Source organism: Hirundo rustica, chromosome 1 (assembly GCF_015227805.2).
Source record: "Hirundo rustica isolate bHirRus1 chromosome 1, bHirRus1.pri.v3, whole genome shotgun sequence".
In the NCBI taxonomy this organism is placed as follows: Eukaryota; Metazoa; Chordata; class Aves; order Passeriformes; family Hirundinidae; genus Hirundo; species Hirundo rustica.
In genome coordinates, this window is record NC_053450.1 from 136,942,110 (window position 1) to 136,969,952 (window position 27,843).

At 40.2% G+C, this 27,843-nt stretch overlaps 1 protein-coding gene across 1 annotated transcript in view; it reads left to right on the plus strand.

The window, feature by feature from the left end:
- Positions 1-1,291: 1,291 nt before the first annotated feature.
- Positions 1,292-27,843, plus strand: part of PLXDC2 (plexin domain containing 2) — a 258,009-nt gene continuing 231,457 nt past the window's right edge. The window contains exon 1 of the mRNA XM_040079639.2: positions 1,292-2,054. Coding sequence (XP_039935573.1) covers positions 1,946-2,054 — 109 coding nt within the window. The 5' untranslated portion in view covers positions 1,292-1,945. The remainder of the gene's footprint in view (positions 2,055-27,843) is intronic.

Genomic DNA, 27,843 nt, shown 5'->3' on the forward strand with positions numbered 1-27,843 from the left:
AAACTCAAATATAAATCATACTGATTAATATCCTCCAGTATCATATTTCAATATAAATTGGAAAGATTTAGAAAATGTTTGCTTATACTTCAAATATACTTCTTAAACTCATGGGTGTTATGCTTTGATTTACATATGAACACATCAATGATTAAAGAGCAAGACACAATGGACCTGATGAATTTGTCATCTCACGAGCAGCAATAAATTAGAGAAAAACACGGTCTTGTTACTGGTTGTTCTTTTGTGATTAAGTATTAGTTATCTGCTATGTTTGACATCCTGTAGACCTATTTGTTTGATTAATTTAATTGTCGTCCTAATTAATTTAATTATTTTGTAGCAAGTGCTGAGAGGGTGGTGCATTCATGGTTCTCTACACGTCGCTCAGCTGATTACCAGCTCCACAGTTTGCTGAACTGGTAAAAAAGCCGCCGCCCGGTCCCCGGTGCCCCTTTCGCTTGTCTGAGTTTGATTGATGTGCCCTCTGCTCGCTTCTGTCTCCGTGCCGTTGTACACAGATTAATATAGGGGATGGGATTATTCACGGTGCGTTTAATCAAGCATCTAGATAATTTTTTTTTTTTTTTATTTTTTTTTTTGGGCAGGGGAGAAGCCTCCCCGTCATCGCACTTTTGAAGTGATAAGTGTACATAAACAACTCTTTGGTTTGAGAAGAGAAATAGAAAATAAAAGGGAGGGGAGAGAGGGGGTGGAGGGGTGTGTGGGTGGGTGTGTGTGAAGGGAGGCTGCTTTACACGAAAACACAGGGAAATGCTGGGGGAGAGGGGGAGCGAGGAAGGGGATTTAGGGCGTTTGGGCGTTATTGCAGTTGTCATCCGCGAAACCGACGCACGTTTACACAGCAACTTTTGAACAAGCAGGCGGCGTTGGGCCGGGCTCTCCCCGTCCCGCGGAGCGGCGGGGCCCCGGCCGGGCCCGGGGGTCTCCGTGCAGCTCGCCGTCCTCCCCCCGCCCTCACCGTGCAGCGGAGGCTGCCGGCGCTCCGGGAAGCGACCCGCCCCGCTCGGGAGCCGTGCCGGGGCCAGGTGCCCGGCCCGGCAGCGCGGCCTCGCCGGCGGCGGAGGGAGAGCCGGGGAAGCCCCGGCGCCTGCGCCCCACCGCGCTCTGCGGAGGGGGCGGGGGGCAGAGCGAGGGGGCGGCCGGGACCGGCCTCAGGCGAGCCCCCTGCCCGCGCTGGCGCGGCGGGCGGCGGCGGCAGCAGCGCTGCGGGCCGGGGGAGCGCCCGCCCCGCGCCGCTGCCCTCGGCCCCGCACCGGCGCCGCCGGCCACGGAAACCGCCCCGAAAGAGAAACAGAGAACTTGTTCGTCCGTCCCCGCCTGCCTCCCCGGCTGCCTCCCCGCCGCCCGCGCATCCTCTCCCGCGGCGCATCCGCCCCCCTCCGGTTCCTGCTCCCCCCGTACTCGGGGCCGGTCCGCTGGCTCTGGCTGGAACGTTTCCCCGCTCGTTTTCCTCGGAGGGGTTCAGTCGGTAGCGGTACACCGAGTAGAGGCTCCGTCCCTCAGGCACCGTGCCTCACCCTGCGGGGGAAGGGAGCTGGGTGGGGGCAAGCCAGGAAGGGAGGATCTCAGTGGCTCTCCTAAAATCTATCAGCAGGCTGCGAGGAGGGAAGAGTTTGGCACTTCGCAGCGAGGCTGGGCTTGTTTTCCCTAGCGGTGATGCCGATACACTGAGAGCGGCGCGGCCGCGCGAGTTAGGGGGACGGAGCCCCCCCACACCTCCTCCCAGCGCCCCCAGACCCGGTGCAGCGCCTTCAGCCCCAGCGGCTCGTCCCCGCCGCCCCGCTGTATGAGCCCTGCTCCGAGGACAGGGCGGCTCGGCGCCTGCTAGGGCTGCTCTCCGCCGCCCCCCGGACTTCCCCACCACCGACGAGGAGCGGCGCGCACCCCGCACCCGGAGAGTTGTCTCGGCAGGCTCCGTGCTATGGCGAGGCTGCGGAGAAGCAAACTAGCCGCTGGATTTCTATTACTTTTCCAGTGCCTGAGCGAGCGCTGCCAGCTCGCCGGCGGGGAGACGCCGAGGCAGAGCCGCGGTAAGCGAGGCCGGTACCTGCCGGGCGGGGCCGGCCCGGGTTCTCCGCGGAGCCCGGGGCAGCGGGGTCGGACCGGAGCCGGGGTCGGGGTCGGGGGCCGGGCCGCCTCCGCGGCCCCCCGCGCTGGGGGCTCTGCCGGCCGCTCCACGGGCCGCGTACACGGAGAGGGCAAACGCCGTTCGGGGCTGGCTCCCCCTCCTCCCGAGAGAGGCCCCGGGTCCCGGCTTCTCATCCTTCCCTATCCTGGCTTCTCCAGAAAGAGCTCTCTATGACTTCATTTCTTATTTTAAGGAGAATTCGAGACTTTCCTCCTTTAATGATTCTGCCCCGCGATCACTGGGAGCCGGTGCTGTTCCCCTCCCCAGTCCCTTGGCGAGGTCCCCGGAGTGTCCTTCCCAGCCATGTACGAGACGCGAGGGGCTCCCCTCGCGAGCCGGGAAGGGAGGGACGGAGCCCTCGGGAGAGACGGAGCCCTCGGGAGAGACGTCCCGACGGCCTCCCGCGTCCGCCCTCCCGCGCCGGGGCCCCTCCGCTCCCCCGGCAGCGAGCCGGGGAGGGATGGCAAAGTTTCCCTGCAGATCCTGCCTGGGAGAGCTAGCGGGCACTCTCCTCCCCCGCGGAAGTCGGTAGCTTGAGCCTTCCCTGGAAACAGGGCGTTGAGAGGAGAAAGATAAAGGAAAAAGCCCCAGGGGCAGTGGGACATGTTCGTTAGGAGCGAGAGGCTCTGTTGACTAAGTTTGCTTGTGAAGTATCAAGGTCCTCTTGTCCATCCGTCTCGGAGACACCTGTTAATGCGTGACACACAGCACCTGTAGTGCTTTCTCTTGGGCCACTGTTTCCCACAGCATGGGGTTGCCTTTTGATCGCTAAAGCCTTCTGTATCCTGCATTCCTGTGCTGTGGAGGGGAAGGCTGCTAAGGGAAATCTTGGCACGTTTGCGGATAGTGAGAAAAGTCGTGGGGTTTGTGTGTCAGGGAACCTTTCTGCAGCAAATTCTGGCTTACATGTATTTTGAAAAGCTGTGCCTGTGTATTTGAAATACCAACTGGATTATTATCAGGTGGAACACGCCCACTGGCTTCCCCGGAGCAACAGAACTGCCCCTTCTTTTTTTTAAAGGTTTGATACAAGTATGAAAAGTTTTGTGGTCACCGTGTAAGTGACCCGAAAAAGAGAGACTGGGTAGTTTTTTCAGATGTCCGGTGAGGTTGTGCGCTAGACAGAGCGGGAGTATCCCGGGAAGGGGCCTACCACTGAGTTGTGGAATTGCTGAACGGCGGGGTAGCTCAGCAGGTTGCCGGGGCTCACATGTCACTTGGGGCCAAAGGGAAAAGCCGCGAGGAGAGTTCTCATGCTGCACACCCCACGTTGCTATACTCAGGGCTGTAGGCAACATATGTTAGTATCTGCTGATGTTAGTTACGAGGGAGTGGTGTAGTGGTGATACTAGAAAAAGAGAATTGCAATCTTGTGTGGTAGTGGACTGAACTCACAAAGTTTATTATCTTCCAGCCAATGTATCCAGACAATAAGATATCTGTGCTGACTAAATGAAGTATAATTTATCAGTGGGCAAATAAACACCACGCGTCACTGATTTAAGCTATTGGGTTGTAGCAGTCATCAAAGTCTGTTACCAGGAGGTGCTAAATAGAAGGTTTACCAGTGGATTGCTTATTCATAAATCATTTAATAATGTCTTGTGTCTTCCTGAATGTGATAGGAAGTAGGAAGGAGTTTATAATCAGGCAAATATTATTTTGATATATTAATTTAATACATTGTGAAGAAAATATAGCAAGTAATTGTATTCTTGAAGTAGCGAGATGGGCAATCTGAAGTCAGTTTTGACATCTAGATTTTTATAACTTTGGCATCTTTTCCATAGTTCTTGATTAAAAAATCCATATTATGACAGTAATAATTAAATGTCATTTTCAAAATCAGAGTTTTATTTCCTTGTTTGTTTGTAGTACTGCAGCTATTTGCGGGGGCGGGGGGGGAAGGCAATGATAGACTGTGTCTAATCAGTGAGAAGAAGAAAAATATGTAAAGGCAGAAATTCAACTTCAGGTTTTGTGAGTCAAAATGAAAAAAAGCGGTGTTTTTAAGTTTTACTTAGAACCTCCTGTATCCCTTTGGATCAGCTTAAATAAAACCTTTAAAGAATTAAAGAATAAATATTTGAAGTAGCTGCAAATTCTTAAGGGGATGCTGCTTTTACGTTTTTGTCAAATACTCAGTAACTAAACAACTTATGGAAAATTAATGTAATAACAGTATCAAGAAATGGAAACATACAGTAAGCCCTGGCAGAGTTGGAGCCAGGGAGGATTTCTGAGGATGCTACCAAAGGCTCACTCTCTGATATCAACAGAGATAGGAAAAGTGCAAAGGCGTTTTTTGCCCAGCTTGTTAAGAATTATCTTACCGCAGAAAATGAAATCGGACTAATTCAAGTGAAGTAACTTTCGTGGCATGCTGGAACTTACCTGGCTGCTCCAGGGGGTTTCTAAACCCAGACTTTGGTGCGAGGCTGCGCTGGCCGGAGCGGGGCTGTCCCCGCCAGAGGGCGCAGCGGCGGCCGCGCACAGCCGGGCTCCCTTCCAGCATCCATCCATCCATCCATCCATCCATCCATCCATCCATCCATCCATCCGTCCATCCATCCATCCGTCCGTCCATCCATCCGCGCCCGCGCAGAACTCCCCTTTTGATGACAAAAATGCTAAAGATCCAGGATGGAGGTTCCTAAACACGAGGTTTGTGTGTATGTGTGTTTTACAGTAGCCAAATCCAGTATGACATGAATTAAGTGAAGTGAAACAGACGGTCTCTTGAAAGCACAAAAAACAATTAAGGCTTCCAGTTGTGTGAGTGAGGGCTTACTGTTGAAGTGCTGCCACAGAGTCTTGAAAGTGTTATGTTCTTTTGCAAATTTCATCAGTCAGAATAAGGAGGCTGTTATTGTAATTTTTATTCTGTCAAAGTATGTTCCAGAATCCTTATATAATTCAGAATCCTGATATAATTTATATTCATTGGACTGCTGCTGTCTCCAGACATCAGCATTCGGGGGGGGGGGGGGGGGTGGGGTGTAAATTTATTTTTATAGGATAAATTGCTGTTAAGGAGTCTTTAGCATTTATCTACTGCTGAAATAGTAACATTTTGTATATTGCTTGAGTTTTACTCTGTTAAAAATAAAATCCATAACTGAGACCAAACTTTCGTCATTGTGCTTAAGGACCTTTGTCTTTTATCTTAAATATATCAAAAGAAATACAAGATTAGACAACATGTATATCAGGTATATTTTCTCTGTTTTCATTTAAGTATGTTTTTTTCTGTACTTGATATGTAAACAGGGACTGTTAGGTTAGAGAATTCTGCTGACATTTGAGAGCAAATCCTATTTGCATATCATATATATTTTAATAAGATTTCTTCCTAAAGTAGTAATTTCTTTTTTTTTTTTTTTAACTTTCATACTGCTTCTTCCTCTTTTCTTGTGCTTTTTGTCTTTGTCATTTCCTCTAAAAGAGTGGTTTGAAATATTGCTAGTAAATAGTGGGTAAATTAAGACTATAATGAGGTTGACTTAGGACTGAAATTTAGTTTTACAGAAACTCATTTCCACAGATTTAGAGTAAGATCAATACTCATAGTTCATTGAAAGTTTAAGAGTCCTTGGGAAAAAGTTGTTTTTGTTTGGCTCTGAATATTCCTGTTCAGAGTTTATATCCTCATGCAGGCATCTAAACTCCAGGAAGTGCTTGACTCAGATGTTAGGTTTTGTCTGACATGTAACTTGGAGTTGATGATAAATAACAGGGGAACTATCTCTCTACACTGCAAACAAATGTAGTCAATGAAGAAAAGGTCTTTATAATAATAATTTTTTAAAAAAAAAGTCTGGTCAAAAATTTATTAGCAACACATACAGGTCATTTAGAGCAAAATCTTGGTACATCTACTGCCTTACCAAATCCCAGATTCCTCTAAAAACAGTTCAGGAGGGCTGTTTCCTTTCAAGGAAGAGACTCCTAAGGCCATGCAGAAGGAGATGAAGAAATGTATAATGTTAGGTGATGAGAGACTCCTTGAGAAGAACAGTCACAGACCTTAGTATTTTTTACTAAAGGCTTTTTGGCAAATTTTGTTGGAGCAGTGCTGCAGGTCCCTACACCTGTGCAGACCTCAGGAGATGGAGCTTTGGACCTGAAACTTGTGTTTCCTGCAGGACTGCTATGCAGTGATGCCTGGAAAGTTGCTTTGCTTTGAAGTGTGCCAAATACAGCTATCACATGCTCTGTTGAAACCTACTGTTTTATCACCACAAAGGAGATAAAGGTTTCGTATTAAAACAAATAAAAATAAAAGCATCATTTGACCCTGCTTTTGATAAAAGTCACCGTGGCTTCCTTGGGCTGTGTGAATTACTGCACAGTTCTGCTGCTTGTAACCTTAAAAGCCTTGGAAAAAAGAAATCTCAGTAGCATCCCTAGTTTCAAAACTTAGAAGGCTGAAGTCTGTTAGTCTGAGAACACAGCTGGGGTCACTGGTATTTTGCATTCCCAGTGTGGTTCATTCTTCCTAAAAAAAATAAATACCAATGGAATTTAAGGCAGTCGTGGTTAGGTAATCTCTCCTGAGGACTATCTACAGAGGGAACAAAGGTAATTTGATTGGAGCATTTACGATCTAGTACAAGGAAATACTGCAAGCTTGCCAGCAGTGTGGAATTATATCCAGCTTATAGGTTTGATGAGGGCTGAGCTGAGAGCGTTAATGCAGTGCAATTGGCAGATGCTGTATTTACTAAACTGGAGAATTGCATAATCACAGCAGGAACAAAAGAACCTATGAGTTTGCCTTCCATGGAGAAGCATGCAGAAAGGCCATGCTAAGGGCATACGAGGATTGGTTTTGGTTGTGGCTTCTCACAAATTAGCATAAGACATTGTCCTGAAGTAGTATCTGTGAGTGTTGGATGCTGTGTCTCATCACGGAACACTTCCTTTGCTTTCTCCTATTTTTCTTTCATCCAACCAATAAACTTCAGTAAACACTCCTTGCAGTCAACATTTAGTAATCAGTTGTGCTAAGTGTATGGGTTTGAAAGAGCTTGTGTAACCTGTTCAGCTCACTCAACCAAATGGCAGTATGTTAGTTTGTTTCTGAGTTGGATTTGACCCGACCTGAAACAGGCAAATGGAGCAGGTTCTGAGGCCACAGCCAGGGTGAGGCATGGTGCTTGAGATGTACACACAGTTTCAAAAGTAGCATCTCGATGGGGTGTCGCAGTGCCTTTCAAGGTGTTGCCTCAAGCTCAAGGAGGCTAGCTCAGGCACCACAGCGAGCTGAAGGTATGGCCAGCAGGTTGCACCAGCTGAGCCAATCCTGTGGGTCTTTGATTCCCTGAACCTCATCGGCAGGCACTGTTGGGATGTTATGACAGCAGTGGAGAAGTGAAGGAAGGACTCTGTAGAGTAGTTACAAGGATTCTATTGGAGTGTCTGGGGAGATCTCCTCACCTCCCAAGAGCTGCTCAAATAGAGAGCCCTAGGCTGCGTGACAGCACTTTTTATTCGGGGGTGGAACAAGGGGAGAGGTCAACGAATCAGGGATCGCTAGGGAGGAGTCACAAGGGTGAATGACATTTTCATAAACCAAACATAGATGAGGCGGAGGGACTTCTACTGGAACTGACCTATCACTCAATGCCCTTTGTAGAACTTTCTAGCTCCAGGGGAGGGGCCCAAGATGACAGGCAGGCTCCAGAGGAGGAGGAGCGGGGGATTGACAGTCAACTGCCAGAAGGGGAGCTCCAGGGAGGAACTATGAGGAAAGCGAAACAGGGGTACATAGAATGAACCATTTGGCGATATAGCTTTAAATAAAGCAAATATCGTAACTAAACAAAACTCGCACCACAACAATGGGGAGATAAATCAAGAGAAATGTAAGGATTGACATGAAGATAGGTACAAGACATCACAATAATGTTGCATGTGCTCTGCTCAACCATGGTTAAGATCCCAAGAGGCATATTCTCTTCAGTTTCAAGCGCTGCACTTTAAGAAATATATGGACTAATTGAGAACTGTCAGGTGAAGAAAAAAGGAAAGTACACTGCTACAGAGAATAAAACTGAGAGATGACATGGTAACAATCTTAAAGTGTGCAAAAGGCTTCCACAGAGGAGGGAATAACTTGTCTTCAGCAGCAACTAATGACTGAAGTTGCAGTAAGGCAGACTCCTATATGTTAAGGCTAGAGGAGCAGATTATCTATGAGTAGTCCTCATCACTGAAACAGGTTAGATAAACATATGTCCAAAATGTCATTCTATCAAAAAAGGCAGCTGTTCCTGCCTTGGGGCAAATGCCTGGATAACGTGACCTTTCTAGGTCTCACGCAGCTATCTAGAATCATTCTGTGTGGATAGCTTTGAGTACACAGGGGCTCACCTTGAACTCTGCAGCTAGATAAAATACAAGCATGAATTCCAGTGCTCGCTTAGCTTGAGGCCTCTGTGTCTCTCATTTCCAATGATGTGGCTTTAATTTGATTTCAACATATATTTTCTGTGGCTGTAGACGAGTTAAGGACATTTAAAATGTTGCTGTATTTAGTGTTCTTATATCATGAAATAAAGCTTTTAAAATCAGATTTTGTTCTTGTTTGGAACTTTTACCTATTAATATCAACACTGTCTAGGTTCCAATTTAAGCAGATTTTTTTATTTTTTTTTTTTAATAAGATACTCTCATAGTGACTTTTTTGGTCTTTAAGCAGAATCATTTATCTCATGCTGTTTTGTTCAGTGAACAGTCATTGACATGAACAGGAAGAGTTCCGCAAAGAGAATATATAAACCCTTCCATTTAACCTTTCTCTGGCAGTGTTTCAAATATATGTACTGACAGAGTTGATGCTAGGATCTCTGTTCCTTTGTTTTACAGATGTAATTGAACTGTGTCAAAGGGCTGCTTATGTTTCAAGGATGCAACGCCATTTATAGTATTTACTGCAGCTTTCCTTAACTGCTGTCATAGGGCACATTCTCTTGGAAGTTTCAGCTGCATTTAGTAGCAGAATAGGATGCAGTGGTTACCCAGTAATAAGCACTTAGAATAGTATTTAATTTTTTCTTCTATTCATGCATTACCCTTTTTTTTTCCTTTAGTCATAATTTACAAACTGTATCTCTGCTGAATAATTGCGTATTTTCTTCTCGCAAGAGTTGTTATTAGCCTGGTTGTAAAAGGCGAGTATCATCCATTGTAAATTCAGTGTTTTCTGAAGGGTCAAGTGTTAAAGTTTGTTCATCACTATGCAGATTCTTCTTTTGTGAGTCAGCAGCTGAACTAAAAATCCATTGGAAAACGTGATCTTGGCCTTCATAGAGAACTGGGAGCCAGCATGCGATAGTTGCTCCATGGTATTCTCCAGCTTCATGTTTTTGCTTTCCTGTGTGGGTTAAAAGGACTCTCCTTTTGAATTTGCAAGCAGAATGGCGTGCATTTTCAATTCAACCGCAGCCCCCGGGATAGAAACCCAAGGCCCTCAGTAAGGAACTTCTTTGTGGCAGAACAGGTTTCAGAGTTCCTGGATTCATCCACTTCTGCCCCATCCTGCATCTCCTCCTTGCCCTTCCTGCTTGATTCAGAGATTGCTTCCTCCTCACTTGCACTGTTTCAGTAGCTGATGTGGCCATGCTCTAGGTCAGATGGATCAGACCTGCTCTTGTTAGTCAAGTGGGATTTAAAGAAGAGAGAGAAACAGAAAAGAGTACATTTCAGAAGAGGTAGTGGAGGTGAAAATAAAATTATGAGGAGGATGAATGTAGTATTTTGAAACCTCAGAGCATTATAAGTCCTCTTAGAACAATATAAAAACTCTGGAAAAGTAGAATAGCTGAGTTCTGTTCAATACTACCAGGTGTTATGTAGTTTAGTCAAAAATGTTCAAAAAAAACCTAGTTGAAATTGGAAAATTATATTAAAGTTGACATGTTCTTGTCAAGTATTTCACTGGCAAGTGACAAAATAAAGAGTTGCAAGATTCTTGTTTTGATGATGATAAAATATCTTATTTCAAATTTTGCATTTGGACTTAGAATTTTTGTATTATATAGAAACACAATTAAAAAGCACTTTGATTTGAAGTTTATGAGTTTGCGTATTTACATATTTTTCATTTAATTTCCTGTAGCGAGCATTGACTATTCACTTTTCATTTGAGTAAGATCAAAATTTTTGATGAGAGTGGAAAATTAACTTTCTAGTCATCTCTAATTGAGACTTATTGCTGTTGAGAACTTGGCTATGTAAGCCCTGTAAGAGCAAGCCATTTTACCTTGTATGAAACCTTACTTTTATTTGATAACAGGAAAAGTGAGAATGGCTGAAAAGAACAGTTGTCTTGATCATCCAGCTACGGTTTTGGGGTTTTGTTTTTTTAACATTATACTATATTTATCATTCAGGTTGCTTTATGGTTAATAAGATATATATGAGGCAACAAAATTAAAAGAGGGCACATTTTTTCAGATTGCAGCTGCTGTAAAGATAATAGATTTCTTTTTTACTTGCAGTGAAGATATTTATGGACTAGAAGTTTAGCATTTGGTGTATTGCAGAAAACTGACCTCAATATCAACACAATTTATTACTGATTCCTATTTAAACTTATATATACACTGATCTGAACTGTAGTCTCAAATAAAATGGTTAGCATGAATTGCCATCTTAGATTGTCATCAGTTCTGATTTCTATTTGCTTTTTTATTATGTTCTGTTATTTATGTTCTTTAAAAAAAAAAGTTTTAGGAATTAAGAATGTGTAATGCAATGCTTTTCAGTTTATTATGCAAATTCTGCAAGACCTAATAATTGAAATGTACAGTAGTAGACTGTAGAAGTACACAGCTTTTCATGTTTGCATTCAGCCACAGAAACCCAAAGGGTTCTTTCCCCTATTAAACTTCACATTAAGCAATAATATAATTGCTTTCAGTTTTGCTAATGTTAATGAATTTATCCTTCCCAAACTTTTCCTATAACCTGTTGGAGACATTTCTATCTTTTCAATGCACAAATGATACAATAACAGTAGAAAGTTGTCCTAACAATTTCTTACCTAGGACAGCATAGCTAAAAAGGGATTTTTTAGGTCGGCAAGTATTTCTTTGAGATGAGAAGCAGTTGTGTCATGAAAGGCTGTTCCGCGTGCACCTATGCACCACAGACCATCAGTAATGTGCTTCACTTTAACAACTTTTGGGCACATGGTAAAATTGCAGTAGACCCAGGTACAACAAAGGCGTTGAGTTTGAGTTTCAACAGTAGCAAAAAAAAAAAAAAACCAAAAACCAAATCTAGCATGCTTTGTTTGAAGGCTTGTTGGTCTTTATCTGGTTTTTGCTTAGCCTGTTTTTCCTTTTTTTTTTTTTTTTTTTTTTTTTTTAAACTTAATATGCTTGGCTTTCTCAGCCCCTGTTTGGTTTCATGCGCAATTACATGGAGAATGATTGCAGAGTTGGTAACACTGGTTTTGATTCAATTCAGAACCATTTTCTAGGTTAGCATTAATGACCTGCAAAATTACTCTTCTTAGGGAAAACTTGTCCATTTGAATGGAGGAAAGAAAGTACCACTGTCTTTTGTCAGCCTCTTGAGCTCACCCCACACACCTGGAAAGCAGTGTAATGTTTAAGAGGAGGAGTGAATATGCTCCACCTCAGCTGAGATGCCTGAGGATTGGCGGTTCTGCTGTTTCATATTGTGTTGTACTGCAAGCTTGGATCCAGCTTGTGTTCTTGATTTTGTCTAGGTGCTCTGGTGTTGAACCCCAGACTTTTGATTCCCATCACTTGTCAGCAAGCAATCTGTATGCTCCTCCGCTGCTGTTTTCAGACCACACTTGTCTTATAGCTTACTTGATTTTTCCTAGAATCATAGATATGTGCTTTATATTCATCATTTTCTTGTTCTTGGATGATCTTGTAGAAGTCAGGTAATATTCTAGTTTTACTAATAAGAAGGTGGTTTTGAAAAGTGACAACTTTGCCAAAATTAAAGATTCCTCATTTGTGTATCAAAGTATGAGTTGTATTCTTCTGCAATATCAGGTCTTTTGAGTTTCCCCTTGTTCCTTCAAATTCAGGGGTGTAGTTTTTTTCTGCATTCTTCGATGTAGAGAGAAACTACAATTTCTGTCCTTCAATTCCCTAATCTCAGAATTTAAATCCCAGTCAAACCTCTGATCAAGTAACCTGTCTGTCTGGAAAAAAATCCAGATTAGAGTTGGCTGAAGGCTCTGATTAATGCAGAGACCACAAGGCTTAGTCTTGGACTGCTGTAGATTTTGCCATTTCTGATACTCCTTTCTTCACTCAGGCTTGCATCAGAAGAGGGGTTTTTCTCTAAGCTGTTTATACAACATATCCCAAACTGTGGCATTTTATGGTCTAGTGTGATAGGTTCTTTGCCTAAACACAAGCATGTCTGGAGGATAGACAAATAGAGAAATACTGGGTCAGATTTCTGCCTGTTGGCAGTTTGACAGCTTGAAAAGACTGTCCAAATCTTTTTGGTTTTGTCATTGAGTTCTTGGAGAGGAGAGAACGATGATGTTCCACAAACAATAATTTTTTTTCTGCTGTAATTAAACTTTAAAAATAACAATCCCTATTCAGAAATTGCTAGTCAGAGGAAAGAATTCCAAAGAACTCAGTTTAAAACCTGCTGACCTGTATGCTTTGATTGCTCAAAAAGTTTATCATCCTACAAAAACAATCATTGCAGATGTAATTACTATTTAAATAATCATTGTAAAATGTTGATTACTATTTAAACAATCATTGCAAGATGTAGGTTATTATTTTGCTTGATAAATATGATAGCACCCTTTACTGGCACCATATCTTCATGACCTTTTAAGGAAAAAGATTATTGACAAATGGTCTATAACACGTTTGTATACATTGTCTGTGTATAATACTGTGCCTCTGATGCTATAAATCATGCTGAAGTTTCCTGTAGAGTAAGTATCTTGCTGAAAACAGAACGGATAGATCAGCAGACTGGTGCTTTTCAGCATGTGCTGTTTTATCACTGGTGGTGGGTTTTGTTTGTTCTGCAGAAATAGTGGTAAGTTTAAAAAAGCTGCATTTTAAAAAACTGTTGTTCTTATCTTGCAAAGTATATGAGTTTTCCTCCTCCCACCTAATTCGGAAAGAAATTGGCATTATCGTTTAGGTAATAGATTTAATCCAGCCATTAGTGGGGGAAGGGGGGGAACCCAGCAAAAAAGAAGAAAACAAGAACAATAAAACCAAAAGGGAAGGGGAGGGAGCACAACAGGAGGAATGAGGGGAGGAAGGGGGAGGAGCAGCAACCCACCAAGAAAATAACAAACCAAACCTCAAACGGACTGCACACTTTGGAGCATTTGGAGTTACATATCTAGATTTCAGTTATGGAAAACTTCCCTTATTTAGAAATGTGGTTAAATGCTTGCTTAACAGTACCATTCTATATGAATGGTGTCCTACAGATGAGTGGACTGAAAAAGATGTAGATGTTTAAGATATCTGATCTTGGACTTTGGAATGTAGCTGACCTAGAAGTCCCATGACCTTTTCAACAGAGGCAGTAGTTTTTGCAGCCTTGTTGCAGATTCTGAGATGGTTTGAGGAGAAATTGATCTTTCAGCAGGCAGAAAAGACTGACTTCCCTGTATGGTGTTGTGGATAACAGCAGTCAGTAATCTCTCTTCTAATGCATGTTGCATTTTTCTTTTAAGAGCTGGGCTCTGGGTTTTTTTTTTCCCCCTAATGTGATGTGGAAGCCACATTTAGGAGATGCGCAAACTAAATATTCACTTAGATTTTATGATCTGTCTCCAACGGACTGAAATGTGGCCTGAGCTTGAGAAGCAGTAAGTACACATGGCTCACATCAAATTTAAGTGTAAACATTTATTACATGCTGCTTCTTGAATGAAATTTATGGTGTACTGTTCTGCTTTTTACACAAAAGAATTGCTCTTGGTTTCAAGGGATGACCCAAAGATGTCAATGAATCACATTTTTATTCCTAGGCATGTATAGATAATAAACTGAAGGTGAGGTCTTCAGGATAGGAAGTTATATCCAGCTTTATCTTAAGAAGTTTGCTCTAGTTAGATCAGGTTGTTAAGTAAAATTAGTTCTTTTAGCTTTAGCTTTGACCCTCCCATTCCTGTATTTGAATTTTCATTATTTTATCCCTATTCTGCTGTTTTATGCCATAGACTAGTGGTGGTACATACCAAGCCAGCGTTCCTAGTGCAACTTAAAAACCTGTGGCCAGAGAGATTGTCCAGTGTTTGGTTGTATTTTCTGCTGTCATAATGATGTTTTATTGATCATCATAAATCCACTGTAGTTTTAACTTTGTCTCTCTACCTGAGAGTCTGAGACTGATGCTAATGCAGTGGTAGAGCCAGCCAGTTGTCCCTCTCTTTCCAGCAATCTATTGTTTGGAGATCTAAGGAAATTTTTGACTTTTATAGAATTCAAATCTGTTTTGAAGATTGCCATATAGTAGGAGAAGGCAAAGAGAGAAAAGATATAAAAGATTTAAATGATTTAAATTCAATATAAAAAGAAAAATAGTTGCTACCCTTGCAAGCATCAATTTGGCACAGCACCTGAAAATGTGACTGAAGTGTGTGCTTGAAGAGAAGTGCATATGTAAAGTCTCCACCAAAATGACTTGTGCTAGAACATGCTGGTAGGCATTGCTAAAGTGTTTATAGAGCCCTTTATATGTAGAATTTTATTTAGGGGAAAAGAAAGAGGTTATATTCTACCCTCATATGCTTCAACACAGCCACAGTTTACTCCTAAAAGAGCAGCTTGAGCCAATTTGAAGTGAGTCTTTAGCCCACAAAGCCTTGCCTCTAATTCTGTAGTGTGCTCAGCAATGCTCAGTGCATGTGGTGTTTTGCAGTGTGGGATCTTTGGTCACCATACAGCTTGATGCCACTTTCCCAGGGGCAGCGAGTGTGGCTTGTGTGCTCCCAGGAAGAGAATGAATGAATGAATGGGGGGATTTTTACCTTGATGCTGAAAACCTACTCCATACCTCAAAGTTGTTTGTTACACTCTTTGAAGGTATTCTGGATTTGGAGACTAAAAGGTTCTGGATGCCTGTTTCTTTGCTGATTTTTTTTTTTTTTTAAATATTATTTATTTATAAGAGATAATAATTTAATTTACTTAATTCTAAGGGTAAAGAAAGTGCATTTGGTTTCAGAGAGCTTGAGACTCTTGAAGTAGGAAAAAGAGGAGCAAGCAGAGGAGTTCTTGAGTTGACTGTGAGAGCTACAAGAATATTTGCTGGGCAGGAATGAATGACCTGATTCCGTTCTCTCTATACATTTTAGCAGCCGTATTAATTCTGTGGGGCTATTCAGCCTAGAAGTCTAGGGAGAGAGATCAAAACATCCACGTGAATTAAAAAATAGGTTACTTTGAGGACAAATATTCTGCTTCTGTAATTCAAATCTGTAGGGAGCCAGAGAGTGAAGATAGGAAAAGATATATTCATTCAGAAGCTCTATAGAGAAGCCATGTCCTTTTAGGGGAAAACTCTGCATTTGCTATTCTAATTTAGTTTCTTTTTCTGTATTAAAAAGTAATTATTAAAAAAAAAGAAAAGAAAAGAAAAAAAAAGGTATTTTTTTGTGATTCTGTTCTCCTGAAAATCACATGGAGGAGAAAGGACATGTCTGTTGCACAGTTTAAGGAATGTCAGAAACTTCTAAATTATGTAGGACAGGTAAACTGGGAAGAAAAGCTTCCCAACTTTTATCTCCCTGCCAGGTGACTGCTATTATCAATGGCTGCCTTGTAAAAAAAATATATGAGGAATGAAAAGACTTTTTGTCTGGGTCTGCTGGGCTATGCTTCTAGGCAATTCAGGAGCTTCCTTTTTCATCACTGAACACCTGTTTCAGCCAGACATCGCAGGATGGGGAGAGTAGAGGCCAGGAAGGCAAAGTGGGACCCTTCTGGTCTGTGGCATTTCTTCAAAGGTCCAGTTGTTTCCATGTTCTGTAAACATGTTTTCTGAGGGGAAATGAGGAAAAAATCTGAATAATAAAGAAAACTACAGGCTAAATTCACTTGGCCCTATGGTAATTTCCTGTATATTTCCAGCTGTATTGTGGCAATAGCGATTTAGCTTGTAGCTTGACAGAGTAGCCTCTGACCATCCTTGAGGCAGTAAATTCCAGCAGAAAACACTAAGTTACAACCCAGAATAATGCTTCATTAAACATGGGATGCTGAATTTAAAACGTGTTCTGCTCTCCTTGTGTATCCCTCTGCAGTTGTGAGCTGTATTTCCTTACCTTGTTAACGGACATGGTACATCACTTATCTTCGTTTGCCGAGGCAAATTACTCCAGTCTTCAATATTCCTAGGAATCCTAAAACATGTTTCTGATCAGAGGTGCCCGTCTCCCTCAAGTTGCTTTGTATATCAGTAACAAAGCGTCTCTGCTCTTAATTCACTTTGGGTTTTGATACCCAAGGTATCAGTAGGCAGGTCATTGAATTATACCTGTTCCTGCAGTTTATATCCATCCAGCCAACTGGCTTCTGATAGCCATCATTCTGCTTACTCAATGAAAATTTCCATGTACCTTTCACGATTTAAAATCATGTTGTGCTGCTTCTCCCTCCCTCTTGGTATTTATGCTGTAATATATTTTACTTTCAATTTCTGGACTTAGAATGGATGGATTGGAATTTTGAAATAACTGTTTATAATGTTTTCCATAGGTTTCATCATCACCATTTATTAAAGCTGTTTTTAAAGATTGATGGATTTAGCAACAAAACTGCCACATCTGATAACTGTTATTATTTATTTTTATTTTACCAAAGGAGCGCACAAGTATTGAATGACTTCCCAAGATCACACACAACAAATTTAGCATAGAAACAAGGAAAAAAAAAAAAAAAATCCCACTGTTTTGTGTTTTCATGGTTAATCTTCAAAGCAGACATGGTATGCTTTGTAGTGATGGAACTACAAACTTAAAATTGAATGTACAAGAACTATTCCCTAAAACACGAGCCAATACCATCTTTTCAATTTCTGTCATAACTTCAGCATCTTGACAACAGCTCTTGAACTTCCACTTAAATATTTGGCAGTCCAAGGCTGGTGTTTTACTCTCCCTGTTGCTGCAAGATGGCACTCAAGCTTACTGCTGAGTAGAGCTGCAGTCTCTTAAATTAGGGAATCTGTTTTGCTTCTATGAGAATACTAACATATGCTTTAAAGGAAAAAAAACCCAAACAAATCAATTACAACAACAGAAACAGCACAAAAAGAAAAAATTCACAAAAAGAAATTTACCAATAAAAATGCCTTCCACTCTGGCTTAAGTTATTAATTTAGTTATGGATTGTATTTGCCTGTCATTTTAGATTTTTAAACACTTTTCTGCAATTCTGTTCTCCTTTTTCTCCTATTTTTACCTTTTAACTTTTCCTTCAATGCTGTGTGCCAGAAGTAGAAATGGAAGTTATGTGAGGCCAAAGGAACAGGCAGGGACCCCCACTGTCCTGGAGCAAAGGTTTGGCAGGGAAGTGGAGGCCTGGAAAGGTCTAGGTTTACATTCAGTATCTCTTGCATCTTTGTAAAGGATATAATGAGGGTCCTACAAATTTAGAAGAGATCTGGAGAAATGCCACATCCCAGGGATAGTAACATTACTAAGACCTTTTTTCAAATGCTGCCTTCAGATGCTGTTCAGTAAGAGCATGAGCTCCTTTGCCTCAGTGTGCAAGAGGAAAAGAAAAATTATGTGGCCTACACATAAAACATACCCAGTCTTTCCCTAAATTACACTAAAAAGTCACAGGCAGCAAAAATGACTTAATATTGTAACTGAGCTTGGGTTTGGGACCTACCAGCATCAGAGGTACTCCAAAATTTAAGCTCTGATATTAGAAGAGGCCCATATTCTTTAGGATGTGGAATCCAGTACAATAACTTTTGAGATTCTTTCCTTGATGGAAAGATCGTAGAGAGTGTAGTTTAGAAATAGAACCACAGAATCCCTCATCAGCTCAGTTTACCTTGAAAAATATATGCCAAGTCACGGAAGAGTTGTTCCCAAATAAATGATGACCAAGAAAAGGCAGCCAAATGTGACCTGTTAATTTTCTTCTGCAATAAATGCATCTGAGCATTTAATCTAATATAAAGGCCTCTTGCGATATAAAATTAATGACCTGTATGATTTATTTTTTAAGGTCTGCTATAAATTAGATGCATCAGTTGAATTTTTTAGAGGGTTTTTTTTCCTAAAGAATAGTTATCTGGCTTAGAAATTTAATCAAGCCATGGAGTTTAATTACTGTCTCATTTCTGGAAAGTATACAATTGTGCTAATATTTAGAGCAGATTTCTAGGAAAAAATATGTTAAAAGTTTTCTAATCCTTTGCTTAATGACTTCCATGAAACATGTGCTCCATTTAGCTTGGAATGTCTGATTTTACAACAACCACAATACTCTCTTGTGGAACACTCTCCACAAAACCGAAAATATGAGACTTTAATGAATAAGATGAATATAAGTTAATGTTATGCCATGAAGTTCTGCAACTCTTACTCTACATTTCCCTAAGTGCTTAATCTTGGGCATTTACCACTGACGTCAGTGGGAACTGAGGTGCCCAAAATCTCCTTAAGCGCTTCTAGATGGGTGGTATAGAAAGTTATATTTTGTGTTTAGCTTATTTTTGCTTGCATTTGTTTTCTGTTCAATTTCAAAATAATGCCAGGTAATGTGGAAGTTTTGCAGATTAGTAAGCCATTCACTTGGGAGCAAATTTAATGTCAGCCATTTAGTCTTTGAAATGAAAATAGAAAAGATAATGGTCGGTCTTGGGACCAATAGCTTCTGAAGATCAGTCTGCTGTACTCAACAGGATATTTGAATATGTGTTTCTTGAAGAACATTTCCCATCGGTTCTGAAGAGCTCAGCTCTGCTGCTCTCACTGGCTGGGGGAGGCTGCTTTTCTGGGAAGCACAGAGCTCTATGTACAAGAGGTTGCCAGGTCTTATGGTCTCCTTCTGCTGTTAAATAATTTTTAAAGAAATGTAAACTGTCCCAGCTGAGTAGGAAGGATGCAAAAAAAAAAAAAAAAAAAAAAAAAAAAAAAAAAAAAAAAAAAAAAAAAAAAAAAAAAAAAAAAAAATTAGAAATATTTAGAAGGAGCTGTGGGACATTGTGAATTTACATATTGAAAATACTTGTGAACTCATTTTGACATTCAGTATGTAACCTCTTATACAAATGAAAAGATAGAATGGTGCTTGTGGGTATCTGTATTGCAGAATCACAGAATATTCTGAGTTGCAAAGGGCCCACAAAGATCACCAAGTACAGCTCTTAAGTGAGTGGATACAAGCCATACAGGGCTTGAATCCACAGCCCTGGCATTATTAGCCCCAGGCTTTGACCAACTGAATTATATACGCATATGTGTAAATATTGTCATATTTAAAGATAAGGCTGCATATCAGTTATACAGTAAATTTTGTTTTCATTCTTTATTTTTGCATTTCATTCTTGATTTGCACAGTCTTTATAATAGGGATATTACTTTGAATATTTGTTGTGTTTACTTCCCAGAGGTAACATTCCTTTTTCTATTCTCAGAACATATTCTACTCCAAGTTGTGTTTTTATTTATTGATGGAATGTCGTGTATTAAGGAAATACAACCTTCTTTATCCTAGCTTAATTCCCGTTTTCAGTATTTTTTCATCTTTTTAATACTTGGTACTAATCAAAGTCATAATTCAGTAGACTGCAAAGAGCATCTAGTAATTATCTTTTCTCAATGTTTACTTTTACTTTTCCACTTTTGACTTCTATTAGTAACTTGTAATGCATTCAAATAAAGTGACTACCTAGGGACATCAGGGTTCTTCTGACTATTTTTTCCTAGTCAAGCAACTTCACATGCTGATGATCATTGTGCGAAGCTGTATCTGCGGATGTTAGTCTAAATTTGCTTTCCTTACTCTGGCAAAAATCCTTGTGGCTTCGGTTGTAATTTTCCTGTTAAGGTTTTTCCCTGTCCCTGATGTAGAACCCTGGAGTGCCAGGAGGAAGGCATGTGAAGCTCACAGAGCTCTCCAGTCCAGCAGGATCATGAGTCTGGTCACCCAGTGCATGACACATCTCCTGGGAGGTGGGTGACTTCTTCTCCCTGAGTCTAATGGCTGTGGCATAATGAAGTGGGGCCTTCCAAGGCTGTTAAACCTGAAATTCACATTGAAACAAAAGCCAAATCATGTGGTATCAATACTGTAATAGGTATTTACTGCTTCAAAACCCTCTATGGGCTGCAGTAAAAGTTTCAAGGGGGAAAATCCCCTACTTGCTTATACATCTAATTGGTTTCTCTGTAGCGAGTGGATACTTCTTGTGTTTGTCATGAGTTATATGCTTAGCATATAAAAGAAAATAGAGGAATAACCTTAAATTGAAACAAGATGATGGAGCTTTACTACTCTTAAAATACTGTTCTCTTATTTGTGAAAGCAGGAACTGAAGAGGTTGGGAATGCCTAATGACTTTTCATATATAGACCTCATTGGCAGATATGCCTATGTAATTTCCTGCTCTTGAGAGTTTTATGACCTCTTCAGCCCTGAGTTGATGTCGTTTACTGCAGCCCTCCATCTGCTGAAGAGAATGAATCTTGCAAGAAATAGTGGTAAGAAGAGAAGGAGCTTTGTTGCTCTCCCCTAGCAAACTATTACCAGTTTCCTCAAGATTCTTCATTAGGACACCTGAAGTGATACATTTTTTAAGAGGGTTTAATTACAGGGCTAGTGAAATGTGAATAAAGAAGGAACTCAGCAGGCCAACAGATGTTGAAGCAAATTATACAAAGTATTGTTGAAAGAGGAGCCTTTTAAAACATACACAATTTAAGATCTCTTAGAATTTATCCAAGAGCTAGAGCAAAGAAATTCCCTACTGTTTTCACCCCATAATGATAGTGCAGGTCAAAAACATTCTCAAATGAATATCAGTTCAGGCTCAATCTGTATTTTAATAGGTGGGTTGCTTGTTTTGCAGATGGGTTTGTAATAAACATGTTTTTGTTGTTTTTTTGTTTTGTTTTTAAATATGACTGAATCATGAAAATATATTCCTTCCAGGGAAGAAAAAATAAGGCTTTTACCTTTTTACCCTTTGATTTTCAGTTTCTTTCCAGGAAAAATATTTTTTTTTCCTTTTTTTTTTTTTAATTTGGTAGTACGTGACATTTTTTCATGTATTTCATTTGTCAAAATGAGAAAAACAGCGATGCAGGCAATTGAACTCAAGCTTTAGACATTTTGAAGCAATTATTTTAAAATTTCAGTTATATGCTGACATAATAATTTTGTCTTTTTTTAAATATCAAGGTGACTTAAGAAAGGGAAGATTATTTCTTTACTGATTAGTGAAAAGGGATTGTGGTAGTTCTTTTACTTTTCTTCCCAAAGACATTTGTTATGTATCCCACAGAAACTGTTAGTTCAAATAGGGAAATGATTCTTAATAGAAGAACATGGCAAGACTCTCTGAAGGAGAAAGTAGAAGGAACTTCTTTCCAAGCGAACGGAGATTCTCATAAATTGGCTTTGGAAAGTGGTCTTCTTTAGTATTTCCATAATAAGATTGTCATTAAAAAATGTGAGTATGCTAGTAAATTCTTCTCTTGTGCTGATGATTCCTTTTATATTGTGTCAGAGGAGGACTAGTAATTTCTATAAAAATTGATTAGGAGATAGCTAAGGATGAAAAAGGCATGAAATACAACACAGTCAAAATTCTCACATTTGGTGATTGATTGACAAAATTTCTGCCTCCAAACTGAAAAAAAAAAAAAAAAAAACAACAACCAAACCAAACAAAACAAAACAAAAAAACCTTATCATCTGCCTCCATGCTGGAGAAAAGACGGGACCATCAAAATGTGTGATAGATGTGGAAAAAGCGGCTGTGCTACTAAAAGATACAAGAAACAACTTTTTCAGCAGTGAGAAAGAAGTATGCTGATATAACTGAGCATAAAATATTTCATAAAGTTCTGATCATTCATTTCCATAAAAACTCATTCAAATTGCAAAAGGTGCAGAGGAAGCTGATTTTGGATGAAAAAGACAAACCATTCTCTGTGAGGTAGGATAAATTTCTTTAGTATCACAAAATAAAGTCTAGAAGAGGTTGTAATAACTTTCTGTAAATATATTTGGGAGAAAAAACAGAGAAGAGGAGATATTTGAGGTAAAGAACAAATATATATATATATTGGCCATGAATAAATTTATGCAAATACAAAGATCAGTTGCCAGTAGAGAAGGGGGTTTCTGAATGTGGTTCCCTTTCAATGTCAAAGAGATTTTTAATGAGTGCAAACCTAAATTTTATGGAATATTTTACAGGGGATACACATCTGCAGGGTACTGGTGTCTTAAATCTGGTGTTGCTGCTGCATAACTTCACCTGCTCCTTTTGAGTCCTGTAGTGCAGTACTGCAGCGGGAAGTGTTTTGTCCATCTCAGGAGGTAATAAATGAGTCCTTCAACACTGCTCAGTCAGTGTTCCACAGATAAACACCTTCAGAAGCAGTAGGAGGGAACGGTTTTGCCAAAAGTCTGTGATTGGAGGTGAAAGAGAAGTAGACGTTCATAGGCGATCCACTTTTTTTTGTGTGTTCTGGCCTTGGAGCTTCCTTTTTGCTGTAATCTGGAAAGACATTTAAATCGTGTGTACTAGACACTAAAACAAGTGCCACAGATTCTGCTGCCTGGAGAGCATCCCAGTGGGCCTTTGTCCAGGAGACTTGGCTTGCAGTTTCACCAACAGTGCTGTCTGTGGTCATGGGTTATATCATAACTTTGCTGTTTCTGCTCCAGATCTCCCAGAGAGAGCGGTTTCTTAGCATCACAGTTGTGCATCTAACCTGCTGGCTTCTGCACAGCCTTTGTGGCATGATTGTTTATCCACAGATTTCACTCAAGGTTTTCCCATAATGATATTATGATAGGTGCTTACATAACCCTGCTGTACTACGTTGCAGTCTGTCCAAACCTTGCAGCATGAGTATCAAGAGAATGACTGGTCATTGGGTTTTAAAACCACTGTGACCCCTGTTTAGTGGAGGATTGAAAATGAGGCATCATAGCACAATCATAGCATTACCTCAAACATCTCCTCTTTGTGTTTTGAGTCCTTCAAGCATTCCTCTGAAGGGATACAGGTATGTCACGCACATCAGAAAACCTGTTCCCTAATCCTGTAATTAATTTGTGCTCAAGTACCATGTTTAAATTGTGTTGGCTCCTGAAGATGATGTAATTTCAGTTATGGGACTAATGCATTGTGTCATGGCAAAGTTGGTGTGATAACAAATAGTAAAATTTTATCATTATTTATTAGTCTTTTAACTAGAAAAAGCAGCTTAAAGCTAATCCTGAAATTTAATATAATTAAGAAAGATCTAAGGGTATTAAAAAAGAGAAGAAAAAGAGGGTGAGGGGGACAGGGACGTCACATCTGTGTGTCCTAGCACCCACAGATAGGAGAAGAAAAACCACCTTTGAAATGAGCAGTGCTCTGCTATTTGAACTTGGGAAATACAGTGAGAGGATTCCAGCTCTTACTCTGTGCCATTCCTCTCTTTCCTGAAATATCATTTAAGCAAAAGAAAGCAGAAAAAACTCAAAATGAGGTTCAGTAGTGAAAATAATTTTGAAAAAGTGGTGGAATTGGTGGCCCAAATTGCTGCTTCAGAGAGACCAAGAAAGTTAGCTGGTCAGTCTGACAAAGTAACTGTTAACTGGTGGGAGTGTGCTTTCTTGCTCTTTTTCTTCTTGGAGCTTATTTCAGTCTTGTGAAATCTGTTTACAGGAGACAAAGAGCTCTAAACACCTCTTCCATAGTCCAGTGTCTCAGTGTCTTTCTTTAGAGAATCCAAGGGATAACACTGCTGTACAGGCTAATTTAAAATCTGGAAGACAGATTTAGGAATATATGTATGTCATTATTAAACAAATTCAAATGCTCTGTGGTTGTCAGCTAAGTAAGAGTGTCCATTACTAGGGTTCACTGTGAGTTTGTAACTTCGGTGTTCTATTGTAAAAACCTGAGTATACATGTATCTTACAAATCTGACTTAAAGTCTTCAAGTAATGAAGACTATGACATATAATTTCATCATACAATTTTAGGATAGTGGTTAAACCATTTTTCAGGAGATTCACTTTCAATCCCAGTTCTTTCTAATATTGTTTCTGTAAAAGAACCTTACAAAAAAAAAAGTCAGTTTGTGTGCTTGATCTCCAACAGATTTTAGAAGAGTGTTTCTTTCTTTATGGCTCTTGCCTTTGAGGGTGCTGACAATTTTTAATATGTTTGCATGATTTCTATAGCAGGGAAGCTTCCAGCCTGGTTTGAATCACACGGGGCGTGAAATCACAACTGTGTTGTTTGAGCTCCAGGATTCAGAGAAACTGATTTATTTATGTTTTGTGCTTCTCCATACACAATTAAAGGCGTATGTCCAAAGAGTTTAGCAAGAAAGGGAAGGATGTCTAAGGGAGCTTTTTACCCTGACTCATCAATACCAATTGCACACATTTCTGCATCATGCAAAGAGAAATGGTAAGAGCTCCTCTGCTCTCAGGAATCCAAGAAAAGGCAAGTGTTGCAGGAATTGTTCTAAATGCAATTGTGGTTTAGGAATTGATTTTTGGTAGTGCCTCATTAGCATAAATAAAATTTCTTCACTACATATCAGAAGAGGTAATGGGAACACCTGAGAGAGAACCCAAATTTCCCTTCTGTGTAAGTTTGCTATTAAATTCTTTCTTTTGCTTCTGACTTGGTCTTTTTCTTTGGTTCACTGAAGCACTGATTAGATGTACAGTATCATATCCCATGTAATTATTAACATCCAAGCACTGATTATAGGGCAGCAGATGTCACAAAAACACATTATAGTAATAAGGACATGCATTTAGCAGCCAAATTTTGCTATGGCTGGAAACCTCTACTTTGTGAGGAGCAAGTGCTGCAATGTTTTGCCTGGCATTAGTTTAATGTACCCTTCAAAGTGATTTTTATCAGTAATTGGAGAAAATAGGAATGTAAACTTTTAGATTTTATTTGGTGATGTTGGAATATATATTTCCTACTCCAGTGTAAAGTTTGAGCAAGCTTTAAATTCACTCTGGTACAGTGTTTGGGCTTTTTCGATGCTGATGGTAACAGCCTTGTATCCCTGCCTTCATGAACCAAGCTTTACCATGCAGCTGACTCAAAAATTAAATGCCACAAGGCTCAAGAAATCATGAGATTTGTTAAGAAATAATAACACTGGCAATTTTTATTTGCTTGTATAACTTCTAAGTTGTCCAGACTAATTTCTTTTCTCCCAGAAAAGCCACAGTAAAAGCCACAATCTTTATTCAGTGGCAGGACTTCTGTAATTGGTCTTTTAAAAAATGAAGTATGTGGGAACTAATGGCGTTTATCTGTGAGTGCCCAGTAGTATATTAAACCTATTTAATTTCTTGCCATTGTTTGGCCTCCTTTGATCTCTGGTTCTTAGGTACTTTGAATGGTCTGTATTGCTTCCCTATTTTAAGGTCCCTCCACAGACTTGTTAGCTCATATATTAGACTGGGCCAGCTTATGTGCTGTAGCTGGTAATCATTTTTCTAACCCTTCCTTGCTGGTGCTTCACCTTGCTGTAGAGGGAGCTGGTTTTGCATCCCTGCATGATGTATGGTGTGCATTCTGTATAGCTTGGAACTGAAGAATGGCTGAATTTTTTCATTTAAGAAAAAAATCACATCAGCCCCTCTGAATATAGGACATAGGACAATGGAATTTTCTCAGGGTTGTAATTTAGCTTTGATAAGTGTGGTGGTTATATGTAGCACTAACTGGCAAGTGCTGGAAACACACCTCTTTCCCTGCTGTCCTCTGACTATAACTTCACACCAGTAGTGACCAAGTTTATTGGTAGTGAGGGAACTTAGAAGGCAAATAAGGTTAGCGTGCCATTATTCGATGCCATGTGGGAGAGGAGCACAGAGTGAGATCTGGTCCTCACGTAAGGAGTATGAGGCTCCTTTAATAATTTGATTTATCACTGGATGTCCATGAGAAATGGCTGCATGGCTGAGAATACGAGTTAATTTTAGTACTGACCTAGGAAGAAGACAGTGGTTCTGTTTTCTTCTCTCTCCAATTCTGTTCTATCACAGGATTTATGAACTGAATTTTTAAATCAATAGGATCTGTTTTACCCCTCTATAACTTCCATTAAAAAAAAAAAATAAATCGCTTTTAGAGAGATCATTACAACATGTGAATTGTCAGGCTGGGATCTGCTTTTCCAGCCTGGCTTCCATTTAAATCTCCATCAGCGTAAACCAAAGGTTGGGGCTCTCCACACAGCATTGCTGTGGTCTTCCTACATGTCAAGTCCATCTTTTTCAGTGCTCCTTTTAGCAAATCTGCTTGAGTGTGATCTTGAAAACAGTGCTTGAGTTCTGAAAACTGCAGCTATTGAAAAGCTTTTAAAGCACTCCTAAGAAATTTCTGGACAGTACTTTCAAAAGGGAACTAGGATTTTTTAAAATACTATTTTTCCAGGTGTATGGTTTATATAGTGAAGTTCAATTTGCATGTGTACATATGCAAGTACTCACCCATAATTTTCCCCAAAGATTTTTTAGGCTTTTTTTTTTCTTCTGCTTTCTTTATTTGCATCTCACTGACTGTAACCTTTATGTTGCTGCATTGGATGTTCTTGTCTGATGGATTTTTTTAAGGTAACCTGGGGATGAGTGTTCAAGAAAATCACTGCTATGATTCTAGGGCTTCAATTATCTCCTGGGGCTCTGCTTTAGGAAGCATACTTTCACAGTTACTGCCTTCATGAGAATCTTCTGATTGAATAATAGCCTTGAATTCCATTAGGAACCATGTGTTTTTTTCTGAGCAAAATAAGGAGAAGGTGGTTATTTTCCCATAAGCAATGTGTTGAATTTTCTTGTAGTCTATCTTCATGTTACACATGTGCTGCTCCTGTTGTCATTCATTAATTTTCCTTTTGAGATCCTTGTTCAGTCATTATTTTCTGCCAAGTCCTGAAGAATGTATTTATATAAGTTTTTTTCCAAGTCCTCCTTCTTTCTCTGAATTAATTATAAATTGAATCATTTGCTATCTGCTTGTCGGTGTTCCAAGCAAATGATAGTTGTGTGTGCATTTGATTGCCTTGGTTATTATTTTATGTATTTCAATTTATGAAGTAATCATAGTTTGACAAGTGCTGTCCATTCTTCTGCATGTCAAAGGGAAATTACAGAGAAAACAAGTTCCAAGGATGGAAGTGCTACGTAATTATCCATTTAAGGAGCCGGTACTGCTTCTTTCCTTGGCATACAGCTATAACAGAGGTTAAGTTAAACTAAAACAAGTCTATAAATAAAGTAGATATTTCCCTGATACAGATTAGGGAAAGTGATGAATACGACTCAATGTAAGGTATTGGTTGTTTTGCAAATGTGATTAAACGATGACTACTTTTGCAGTGCAGTTGTGGTATAGCAAGCATTTTCTTTTATGTTACCATGAGTCTTTAATGCTTATGGTTGACAGCCAAATCAGAGAAGCATAAATTCAGA